Raw genomic sequence first — 12,220 nt, 5'->3', positions numbered from 1 at the left:
GTTGAATTTTTATTATTTGTTTTTTCCTTTGTTCTGCTTGTTTTTTTGGGGGGGAGGGGGCAGGGGTACTGCATGGGCCGAGAACTGGATCCGGGTTTCCCACATGGCAGGTGAGAATTCTACCACCGAACTATCCTTACCAAGACCCCCTCTCTCTATTGCTTTTTTTGTTCTCAGTTTAATTTATTTCTTCTCTAGTCTTTATTTCCTCCTTCTGCTTGCTTTGGGTCTAGTTTGCGCTTCTTTTTCTATTTCTTCCAGTTTTGAGGGTAGGTCTCAAATTTGAAGTCTTTCTTCTTTTTTAGTGGAAACATCTAGAGCTGTAAATTTCAGCACTACCTTCACTGTATCCCATATGTTTTAGAATCTTGTATTTTCATTTTCATTCCCCTCAGGATATTTCCTAATTTCCCTTGTGATTTCCTATTTAACCTATTGATTGAGTATGTTTAATTTACACATATTTATTTTTCCTTTTCTTTCTCTTATTGATTTCTGGTTTCATTCTGTTATTTTTTTGTGTGTTGTAGATGTTGGATTTTGTCATACACTTTTTTGCATCTATTGAGAAAATCATATGGGTTTTTTTGTTTGTTTTAACATCAGTTCATATCGTGGATTACACATGATTGATTTTCAAATATTAAACCACTTTGTTGTTCTGGGATACACTCCACTTGGTCATGATGTATTCGTTGAATTCAATTTGTTAAAATTTACTTAAATGTTTATATTTATATTCCTTAGGGATATTGGTCTGTAAATTTTTTTCCTTTTTCTTGTAATGTCTTTGTCTGGTTTTGGTGTCAAAGTAATGGTGGCTTCATAGTATAAGGAAGTATTCCCTCCTCTTCAATTTTCTGGACAAGTTTGCTTTTATTTCTTCCTTAAATGTTTTGTAGAATTTATCAGTTAAAATATTTGGGCCTGATGTTTTCTTTGTGGAAAGTTTTTTTTTTTTTAATTAAAAATTCACTTTCTTTAACTGAAAAAATAACTATAGATTAATATTTCATGAACATAGTTGCAAAAATTCTTACCACAATTTTAGCATATTGAATGGTTGCCTATTTCTTCTTTTTTTTTTCCCCTGTGTATTAACCCTTTTTTTTAACCTTTTTTTAATTGTGTAATATAACATATATACAAAGCAAAGAAAGAAAAAAGCAATGCTTTTCAGAGCACTCTTCAACAAGTAGTTATAGGGAAGATCTCCGAGTTTGTCATGGGCTACCATACCATCATCTCAGATTTTTCCTTCTAGCTGCTCCAGAATGTAGGAGGCTAGAAGGAATAAATATTTTTTTATCATCACAATCGACCTTTTCTTTTTTTGTGATAACATATATGCAGAAAAGCAGTAAATTTCACAGTTCAGCACAACAATTAGTTATAGAAGAGATTTCGGAGTTTGATATGGGTTACAATTCCACAATTTTAGGTTTTTGCTTCTCATTTCTCTAAGATACTGGAAACTAAAAGAAGGAAAATCAGTTTAATGAATCAGCAATCGTATTTGTTTGTTAAACCCTACCTTCTCTGTATAACTCCACCATCACCCTTGATCTTTCTCCCATTCTTTAGGGATATTTGGGCTATTCCCATTCTAACTTTTTCATGTTGGAAGAAACTGTCAATAATATGGGGTGGGGAGATGGAACTAGCTGATGTTCTGGAGAGGCTGGCCCCTCAAGGTTTCAGAGCTTAACTAACTGGTCCAGGAACCCATCTGGAGGTTTTAGGTTTCTGGAAAGTTACCCTACTGCATGAAAACTTTGTAAAATCTTATTTATTGCCCTAGATGTTCTTTAGGATTGGCTGGAATGGTTTTGGTTGGGGTTTGGCATGTTATGATAGGTAGCAATGTCTAACTGAAGTCGGTTTAAGAGTGACGCTCAGAGTATCCTCTTGACTCTTTGAACTCTCACAGCCACTGATGCTTTATTAGTTACATTTCTTTTCCCCCTCTTGGTCAGAATGGAATTGTTAATTCCATGGTGCCAGGGGCAGACTCATCCCTGGGCATTATTTCCTACATCGCCAGGAAGACCTTCACCCCTGGATGTCATGTCCCATGCATGAGAGAGAGCAATGATTTTACTTACAGAGTGGTCTTAAAAAGAGTGAGGCTACATCTGAGTAACGAAAGAGGTCCTCCAGAAGTAACCGTTAGGCATACCTATAGGTAGGCTAAGCTTCTCCGTTACCTATGTAAGCGTCGTGAGAGTAAGCCTGAAGATCAAGGGCTTGGCCTATTGATTTGGGTATCCCCAGTGTTTGACACAGTGTCAGGGGATTCCTTGATAGTAAAGTTTAATAGTTCCATATTTTTTCTCCCATCCCTCAAGGGACTTTGCCATTAACTTTTGATTACCTGTTTACTATATTCTAGGATGTATCCAGGCATTACATTAAACTATACAGGATTAAAGGCTCTCTTTCTAATTCTGGGCTCCCTGTGTTTCAATTGCTCAAAGAGCTATTCAGACAGGTTGAGTAAAATTATGTGCTACAGAAAATTTAGGTTCCGAACAAAATAAACCTTTCTTCCTTTAGTCTCAGAAAGTAGGTATAGTTCTGAAATACAATGTCTTCTTCACCCCTGTGTTCTGAATGACCTTAATCCAGACCTGATCAGCTTTGTTCTTATCTCTGAATACCAGGTTATAGGTACATAAAACAGCCTTTCAAAATCCAGAAGTAATAATTATCACTTTAGACTAAATGTGTCTGCTATAAGGGCTTACAATCTAGGCTCCTGTTTTCTTATAAGCATTTTCTAAAGGAGACTAAACAATAATTATTCTTTTGTTTTTGGCTTATTTTGTCTCACCAAATGTCCCATAGGTTCATTCACATTGTTGCATGCCTCATGACTTTGTTCCTTTTTTGTAGCAGCACAATATTTGATCATTTGAATATACCATCGCTCACCAATCTACTTCTCAGTCAGTGCATCCCTCAGCCACCTGTATTCATTAGGCATCATGTATAATGCCCAAAGTCCACAGTCCATCAACACTCTCAATTTTAGGCAATTTCATTGTTCCCAAGAAAAAGATAACCAATACACACACCCTCACTAAGTAGGAACTCTAAACCTCTCCTAAACTCTTATCCCTCCCCCCATCATTTACCCCTGCTGTTGCTGTGGTGTACTGCTCATGTTTTCCTGTTAAAATACAGCCCACAGCATGCAATAGCAGCCCCCCATCTACACACATACACCCCGGACCAAAACAACCCCCATACATGGATTACACCATTGAAGCAGTTCCTGCAAGAACCCATTTTTACTTCTAGTTTTAATCAGTGGAACACACAGGTCAATTCAACCCTATTTCTTTTTGAGTGAGCTTTGGTAGTTTGTGTCTTTAAAGGAATTTCTGTATTTCATGTGCTTGTAGAATTTATTGACATAAAGGTGTTCATAATTGTGTTAGTTTGGAAGCTTCTGATATGTGATACACCAGAACTGGAATGGCTTTTAAAAATGGGAATTTAATAAGTTGTATGTTTACAGTTCTAAGGCCATGGAAGTGTCCAAATTAAGGCATCGAGGGAAAGATTGTTTGACTCCAAAGAAAGGGCCAATGAAGTTTGGGGTTTCTCTCTCATCTGGGAGGGCACATGGTGACATCTGCTAGCTTTCTCTCATTTCATAAGGGCTTCTTCAATGGCTTCCTCAGGGCTCCGTCTGTTCTGTTGACTCTGTTGGTTCTGACAAAAGCCAGGTGGCTCTCTAGCTTTTTCCAAAATGGTTCCCTCTTAAAGGCTCCAGTAAGCAACCCCACCTTGAATGGGTGAAGACGCATATCCATGGAAACCATCTAATCAAAATTTATCACCTATAATTGGGTGGGTCTCATCTCCATGGAAACAATAAATTTAAGATTCTACTTGCAATATTGAATGAGGATTAAAGAACATTACTTTTCTGGGTACATAATAGCTTCAAACTGGCACAATAATTTTCCCTTATTATCTTTTTAATATCTGTAGCATCCGATGAGATGTCATCTCTCTCATTCTTGGTATAGTATTTTATACCTTCTCTATTTTTTTCTTGATTAATCTGGTTAGAGGTTTATTAATTTATCTTTTTTTAAAAAAATTTTTATTGAGAAATCTTCACATACAAGCAGTCCATATATGGAATATAATCAGTGGCCTACAATATCATCACATAGCTGTGTATTCATCATCATGATCATTTTTAGAACATTTGCATCACTCCAGAAAAAGAAATGTAAAAAGAAAGAGTAAACTCAATTTATCTTTTGAAAGAACTAGCTTTTCTCTATTATTTTTCTGTTTTCTATTTTATGATTTATACTCTGATCTTTATTACTTACTTTATTCTTTGTATACTTCGGGTTTCATTTGCTCATCTGTTTTTAGTTTCTTAAAATGGAAGCTGAGGTTGGGGATTATAGATATTTTATTTTTTTTGTAATATAGATGTTTAGTGTAAGAAATTTCCCTCTAAGTACTGCTTTAGCTGGGTATCATACTTTTGACATTTTTTTCCATCCTTTTTCAGTTCAGAATGCTTTTCAGTTTCCCTTTTGATTTTTTCTTTGAACCCTAGATTATTTAGATATTTAAGATATCTTTGTTTACTGATTTCTAGTTTAATTTTGTTGTAGTCAGAAAAAATGCTTTGTATTATTTGAATCTTGAGTATATTAAGATTTTTTTTTTGTCCCAGAATATCGTGTGCCTTGGTAATTGTTTTAAGTTCTCTTGGAAAGAATATGTATTCTGTTCCTGTTGGGGAGAGTGGCTGTAAATATCAATTAGGTTAAGTTAGTAGTAGATAGTGTTGTTCTAGTCTTCTGTATCCTTACTGATTTTCTGACAGCTTATTCTATCAATTATTGAAAGAAGGTGTGGTAGTTAGATTCAGTTGACAACTTGGCCAAGTGAAGGTCCCTAGTTCTGTTGCCGTGGACATGAGCCGATGGTATGTGAACCTCATCTGTTGCTGATTTACATCTGCAGTTGGCTAGGAGGCGTGCCTGCTGCAACGAAGGACGTTTGACTTAATTGGCTGGTGCTTAAATGAGAAACCGTAAAGTAGCACAGCCCAAACAGCTCAGCATACCTCATCTGGGCACTCACAGCTCAGCCCAGGCCTTTGGAGGTGCAGGAAGAAATCACCCCAGGGAAAGTTGTTGGAACCCAGAGACCTGGAGAGAAGGCCAGCAGAGACCATCCTGTGCCTTCGCACGTAAGAAAGAACCTCAGTGGAAAGTAAGCTGCCTTTCCTCTGAAGAATTAACAAAATAGATCCCCTTTTATTAAAAGCCAATCTGTCTCTGGTGTGTTGCATTCCAGCAGCTAGCAAACTAGAACAGAAGAATATTGAAATTTCTATTTCTCCTTGTACTTTTAACAGTGTTTGCTTTATGTGTTTAGATTCTGTTATCGTGCACATATTTGTTGAAGATTGTTGTTTTCTAGAACACTTGACTTCACTGTCACCTTGAAATTACCCTTTTTATCCTGGTAATATTTTTTTACTTCGAAATCTACTTTGTCTACTATTAATATAGCCACTCCAGATTTCTTTTGATTTGTGTTAGCATAGTGAATCTTCTTTCTATCCTTTTACTTTGAACCCATTTAAAATAGGCTTCTTACCGGCAATATGTAGTTGGGTTCTTCCCTTTTTATCCAATATGATGGCCTCTACCTCTAAATTAGGGTGTTGAGGCTATTTACCTTTAATATGTTTGAGTTGGTGTTGAAATCTTCCATCTTACTGTTTGTTTTTTGTTTGTCCCACCTTTTCCCTTATTTTCTGCCTTCTTTTGGGTTGAATTTTTTTGGGGGGGTTAAATTTTTTTTATATTTAATTTATTAATTAAAAAATTAAGAACAAAAACATTAACATAATTCCGTTCTACATATATATTCAGTAATTCTCAATATCATCACATAGTTGCATATTCATCATTTCTTAGAACACTTGCATCAATTCAGAAAAAAATAAAAAGACAACAGAAAAAGAAATAAAACAATAACAGAAAAAAAAAGATTATACATACCATACCCCTTACCCCTCACTTTCATTTATCACTAGCATTTCAAACTAAATTCATTTTAACATTTGTTCCCCCTATTATTTATTTTTATTCCATATATTCTACTCATTTCTTGACAAGGTAGATAAAAGGAGCATCAGACACAAGGTTTTCACAATCACACAGTCGCATTGTGACAGCTATATCATTATTCAATCATCCTCAAGAAACATGGCTTGGAACACAGCTCTACATTTTCAGGCAGTTCCCTCCAGCCTGTCCATTACATCTTGAATAACAAGATGATATCTACTTAATGCATAAGAATAACCTTCAGGATAACCTCTCGACTCTGTTTCGAATCTCTCAGCCATTGCCACTTTGTCTCATTTCACTCTTCCCCCTTTGGTTGGGAAGGTTTTCTCAATCCCTTGATGCTAAGTCTCAGCTCATTCAAGCGTTTTTCTCAATCCCTTGATGCTGAGTCTCAGGTCATTCTAGGATTTCTGTCCCACGTTGCCAGGAAGGTCCACACCCCTGGGAGTCATGTCCCACGTAGACGGGGGGGGGGGTGTAATGAGATTTCTTGTTGTGTTGGCTGGAGAGAGAGGCCACATCTGAGCAACAAAAGAGGCTCTCTTGGGGGTGACTCTTAGGCCTAAATTTTAAGTAGGCTTGACCTATCCTTTGTGGGGTTAAGTTTCATATGAACTAACCCCAAGACTGGGGACTCAGCCTATAGCTTTGGTTGTCCACACTGCTTGTGAGAATATCAAGAATTCAACTTAGGGAAGTTGAATTTCTCCCCGTTCTCACCATTCCCCAAAGGGGGCTTTGCAAATACTTTTCCACTCACTGATCGAATCACTCTGGGATTCATCGGGGCATCACTCCAGACAAACCAACAAAATCTAATGTCCTACCTGAGATTCCAAGTATTTATGGTGTTCAATCAAACTGTCTACATAAGTTATATTAGGAAATGCACTAGTCAAAATATAAATTTTGTAGCAAACACTTTTTGCTTTAGTCTCACACATAAGGTGACATTTTAAAATATTAATTACCATCTATTTTCAGCACCCTGTGATAATGACATTCCTGGGTTGAATATTTTTTATGATTCCATTTTATCTTCTTTTCTGCCTTATTAGTTATAACATTTTGTTTTGTTGTTTTTGTGGTTGCTTTTGGGCTTACAGTATATCTTCAGTTTTTTATTTTTTTTTTTTATTTTTTGTATTTCTTATAGTATATCTTCAGTTTTTATAGCTTACCTTCAAATGCCAATTCATATGTAGATTAACTTTTATTGTATAGTATAGCATATATACAAAGCAAAGAAATAAAAAAGCAATGCTTTTCAAAGCACTTTTCAAAAAGTGGTTACAGGATAGATCTCAGAGTTTGTCATGGGCTACCATACAATCCTCTCATATTTTTCCTTCTAGCTGCTCTAGAATATAGGAGGCTAGAGGGCTTAAATACTTTTTTTTAATCATCACAATTGACTTTTTTTTCCTTCTTTTTTTGTGAACAATAACTTAACAAAAAAGCTATAAATTTCAAAGCACAGCACCACAATTAGTTGTAGAACATATTTCAGACTTTGACACGGGTTACAGTTTCACAATTTTAGATTTTTACTTCTATGTGCTCTTAAATACTGGAGATTTTTTGTCTTTCATATTCATTTGTGTTAAGTCCTATCTTCTATGTATAATTCCTCCATCACCTTTGATCTTTCCATCCCTCTCTTTGGGGTTGTTTGGGCTATAGCAATTCTAAATTTTTGCTCTTAGAAGGTCTGTCACTAATATGGGGTAGAGAGGTGAAACTATCTGATGTTCTGGAGAGGCTGGGCTAGGTTTCAGGACTTATCTGGACCAGAAACCCATCTGGAGGTTGTAGGTTTCTGGAAAGTTCCTCTAGTGCCTGGAACCCACGTGGAATCTTATATATTGCCCTAGGTGTTCTTTAGGATTGGCTGGAATGGTTCTGGATGGGGGTTGGCAGGTTATGACAGGTAGCAAGGTCTACCTGAAGCTTGGGTAAGAGCAGCCTCCAGAGTAGCCTCTCGACTCTATTCGAACTTTCGCTACCACTGATACTTTATTAATTACACTTCTTTTCCCCCTTTTGATCAGGATGAAATTGTTGATCCCACGATGCCAGATCTGGATTCATCCCTGAAAGTTCTCTCCCATGTTGCCAGGGAGACTTTCACCCCTGGAAGTCATGTCCCACTTAGCGGGGAGGGTAATGATTTCACTTGTAGAGTTGGGCTTAGAGAGACTGAGGTTTCATCTGAGCAACAACAGAGGTCCTCCAGAAGTAACACTTAGGCATGCCTACAGGTAGTATAAGCTTCTCTGCTACCTACATAAACTTCACAAGAGTCAGCCTTATGAATGAGAGTATGGCCTATTGATTTGGATATCCCTAAGGACACAGTATCAGGGGATTCCCTGACAATTCATATATAGTTTAATAACTCATATAACAATATATGAGTTATATATATATAAATATATATATTATAAGTATTATATATAAATACTTACATTTAACCCCCTGGCATTCATGCTACTGTTGTCATACATTTACTTCTACATAAGTTATAAACCCACAACAAATTGTTATTATGTTTCCTTTAAGCAATTAATGATCTTTTTAAGAGATTTAAATATTACAAAAGTCTTTTCTGTTTACCAATGTCATAATCATTTTAGGTATTTTTCATTCCTTTGTGAAGATCAGATTTTCATCTGGTGTTGTTTTACTTCAGCTTGAAAGACTTCTTTTATCTTTTCTGTCTACCAGTGATGAATTACTTCACCTTTTATATATTTGAAAAAGTCTTCATTTCAACCTGCATTTTTGAAAGACATTTTCACTGGATAGAGATTACTAGTTTTGACAGTTTTTGTTCCAGAACTTTTAAAGATGTTATACCACTGTCTTCTGGCCTTTCATCTTTTCTGTTAAAAAGTCTGCTGTCATTCTTAGCTATGTTCCTCTGTACGTCTTTTTCTGACTGCTTTTAAGATTTAACAATGAAAATATTGTTTTCTGGCTGGTTTTCAGATTTTTTGTTTATTTTAAGCACTTTGATTATGCAGTGCCTTATGCAAATTATCTTTCTTGTGCTCAGCATTTGTTGAAAATCTTGAATCTGTGGTGTAGTGGTATAGAGTTGTGTTCTCCAGAAAAGCATGTTCATAATCTTAATTCATTCCTGTGGGTTTGAATCCATTGTAAATAAGACCTTTTGATGAGGTTATTGGAATTAGGTAATGGTTGGGGGTTTGAAGAATTGTGAGGTCCTTGTTAGAAAAAGCCTGGATTGCTTTGAAGAGACTATGGGTAGAATTATGAACTTTGAAGGTACTTACAGTGAAATCTGAAAAGGAAATGATGATTGTGTTATTGGAAACTGCATGAAAGGAGATCCTTGTTATAAATTGGTAGTGAACTTGGCAAAATTTGTCCTCATGTCAGAGAGAAGGCAGAACTTGAAAATGATGAACTTGAATATTTAGCTGAGAAAATTTCCAGGCTAAATGTAGAAGGTACAGTCTAACTTCTCTTTGCAGCTTATAGTAAATTGTGAAAGGCAAGACATTAGTTGAGAATTAAACTCTAAAGAATAAAGGAGCCAGAAATCAATGACTTTGAAAACTCTCAGCTTATCCAGGTAGCATGCTCTGAGACTAGTGCCAGAAGCAGCTCTATCAGGGACATTCCTGAATTTTCCAAAGTGGGTCCCCAGAGAGTTTAAGTGATCAATCCTTTACTAATGGGGGTGTGGCTGAACATGGATCCTGTCAGCCATTTCATTAAGAAGTCAGGACTGAAAATGCAGGTGTCCAGAAAGAATCAGTGAAAACTTCTGTTTTCTGATGCTTTGAACCTGCTTGAACTGCATAAAAAGCTGATGCGATTTTTTTGTACGCTACATGGCAGGGTCACATTTCATTATTTTTCCATGTGAGTATCCTGTTATTGCAGCACCATTTGTTGAATGTTTGTTTGTTTTGCTTGTTTTTTTGAGGGATGAGGTGGGGAGTGCATGGACCAGGAATCGAACCTGGGTCTCCCACATGACAGGCGAGAATTCTACCACTGAACTACCCTTACACCCTCTATAAGATGTTTTTGAAATTTGTATCAACAGATACCTTGACTCAAGGAAGACTGATGTCTGTCACATAGGAACACACGTGGTTGGCATCTGCTTGTCCTTGTTTCCAGTTCTGTTGCTTACAACTTCTGATACCAATGGTTTCCTGTCTGTGAGCCTTCCCTTAGCTCCTCTGGGACACAACTCTGTGTTCTTGCTTGCTTAACATCTCATGGGAAGGTACATGGTGACATCTGCATCTCTAAATGCCTGTGTTTAGTCGTCTGTTCTCTGTCAGCAATCCAAGTATCTTCGAATGTCTGTCTTTGTCGGCTCTCTAGCAACTGTTCTTCAAGTGTCTAAGCTTCCACCAAAATGTTTCCCCTTTTTAAGGACTGAGTAAACTAATCAAGACCCATCTTGAATGGGTAGAGTCACATCTCCATGGAAACAATCCAGTCAAAGCTTCCACTCTAAACAATAGGTCTGCCCCCACAAAATTGGATGAGCAAAGAAAACATGGCTTTTCTGGGGTACATAACAATTTAACCAACACAATTATCAATAATACTTACATAACAATTTCAAACCAACACAATTATCAATATATTTTAATGATTAGATGCATCTGTACCTGTATTTTACTGCTATATAATATTTTACTGACAAGTTGACAATAATTTGTGTAGCCATTCGTGTCTTCAACAGTTTTTTTTTTTTTTTTTTTTTTTAATAAATGGCATGCTTTATTTTATTATTTTTTGTTTGTTTGTTTTTTACATGGGCTGGGGCCGGGAATCGAACCGGGGTCCTCCGGCATGGCAGGCAAGCACTCTTGCCCGCTGAGCCACCGCGGCCCGCCTTCAACAGTTTTTAAAAAAATTTCCTCCAAATGCAAAAACAGTTTTTCTGTGGACATTTTTAATGGCTAACCACTGGATGGTAATGTGCAGGAATTTCTTAAGGTATATGATTCTAGCAGTGGAATTTCAGCTTGTTAGGTTATATGGATATTTGACTTTCATGACAGTACCATCAATTTGAAAATCTGCTAAGAATGATTAGATTACCTGGTGATCCACATTTTACTAACACTTGATATTTATTACTGAAATTCTTAATTATTGTCAAACTAAAAAACTATATCTCTCTTTCTTGGAAATTCAATTTTATTTTTAATGGAATTTCATCTTCATGATGACAGTACATAATGCTTATACCATGCAATTTTATTGAGATATATTCATACACCATAAAATCCATCCAAACTAAACAATCAGTGGCTTACAGTACCATCACATACTTGTGCATTCCTCACCACAATCAATTTTAGAATGTTTTCATTATTCAAAAAAAAAGAAAGAAAAGAAAAAGAAACCCCAAACATCTTATATCTCTTATCTCCCTCTATCATTGACCCCTAGCATTAGTGTAGTACATTTGTTACTGTTGGTGAAAGAATATTAAAATATTACTGTTAATTATAATCCATAGTTTGCTGTAGGTGTGTTTTTCTGCATTTCATTTTATATTTCTGTTACTATATCTTCTACTTCAACAATCCTTTTTTCTTCATTAATCTGCTGTTAATTCCACCTATAAATTTTTCTTTCTTCCCAGACATTGTAGGTTTCATATTTAGAAGTTCAATTTGGGTCATTTTTGTGTATATTTTTCATAGTGTAGTATTTTTAATGCATATTTGAATGCTGTACAGAGATTTATAAGTATAATATTGCTATTTTGTTAAAATATTTTAAAAAGTTCTCACAAACAGAGGTATTTCTTGGTAATTGAATTACATTTCATGGTTGTGTCTATTTATTTTATAGGTCTTCATCCCCCAGGTCCACCTTTAGCAAGACCCATTCTCCCCCGAGAACGGGGTGCTTTGGATAGAATTGTTGAATATTTGGTTGGTGATGGTCCACAGAACAGGTAATTATTATTAAGATGGTAGATAAATGAAAATGAAGAAAACATTCACTGGTCAGGGTATGTGTGTGTGTTTGCTAGATGTTTTACAGTTTTGTGGTTCCCTTTTCCTGATTTTAGAACTTAATGAAGT

At 36.0% G+C, this 12,220-nt stretch overlaps 1 protein-coding gene and 1 non-coding gene across 22 annotated transcripts in view; one reads left to right on the top strand and one right to left on the bottom strand.

The window, feature by feature from the left end:
* The window catches only part of LNPK (lunapark, ER junction formation factor), a 174,876-nt gene that overhangs the window by 143,495 nt on the left and 19,161 nt on the right, over positions 1-12,220 (top strand). For all 21 annotated transcript variants that reach the window (XR_013172872.1, XM_077154230.1, XM_077154232.1 and 18 more), the window contains one exon: positions 11,985-12,090. Coding sequence is in view for 20 of the 21 variants with exons in the window: in XM_077154230.1 (XP_077010345.1) it covers positions 11,985-12,090 (106 nt within the window). In the remaining variant the exon portion in view is untranslated. The remainder of the gene's footprint in view (positions 1-11,984; positions 12,091-12,220) is intronic.
* On the bottom strand, positions 10,099-10,169 carry TRNAD-GUC (transfer RNA aspartic acid (anticodon GUC)). Its single transcript has one exon. It is a non-coding gene; the product is annotated as a tRNA-Asp (tRNA).

The sequence above is a fragment of the Tamandua tetradactyla genome, chromosome 3, assembly GCF_023851605.1.
Source record: "Tamandua tetradactyla isolate mTamTet1 chromosome 3, mTamTet1.pri, whole genome shotgun sequence".
NCBI classification, from domain to species: domain Eukaryota; kingdom Metazoa; phylum Chordata; class Mammalia; order Pilosa; family Myrmecophagidae; genus Tamandua; species Tamandua tetradactyla.
The sequence above is the reverse complement of the archived record's forward strand: the minus strand, read 5'-3'. Positions and strand labels throughout refer to the sequence as shown.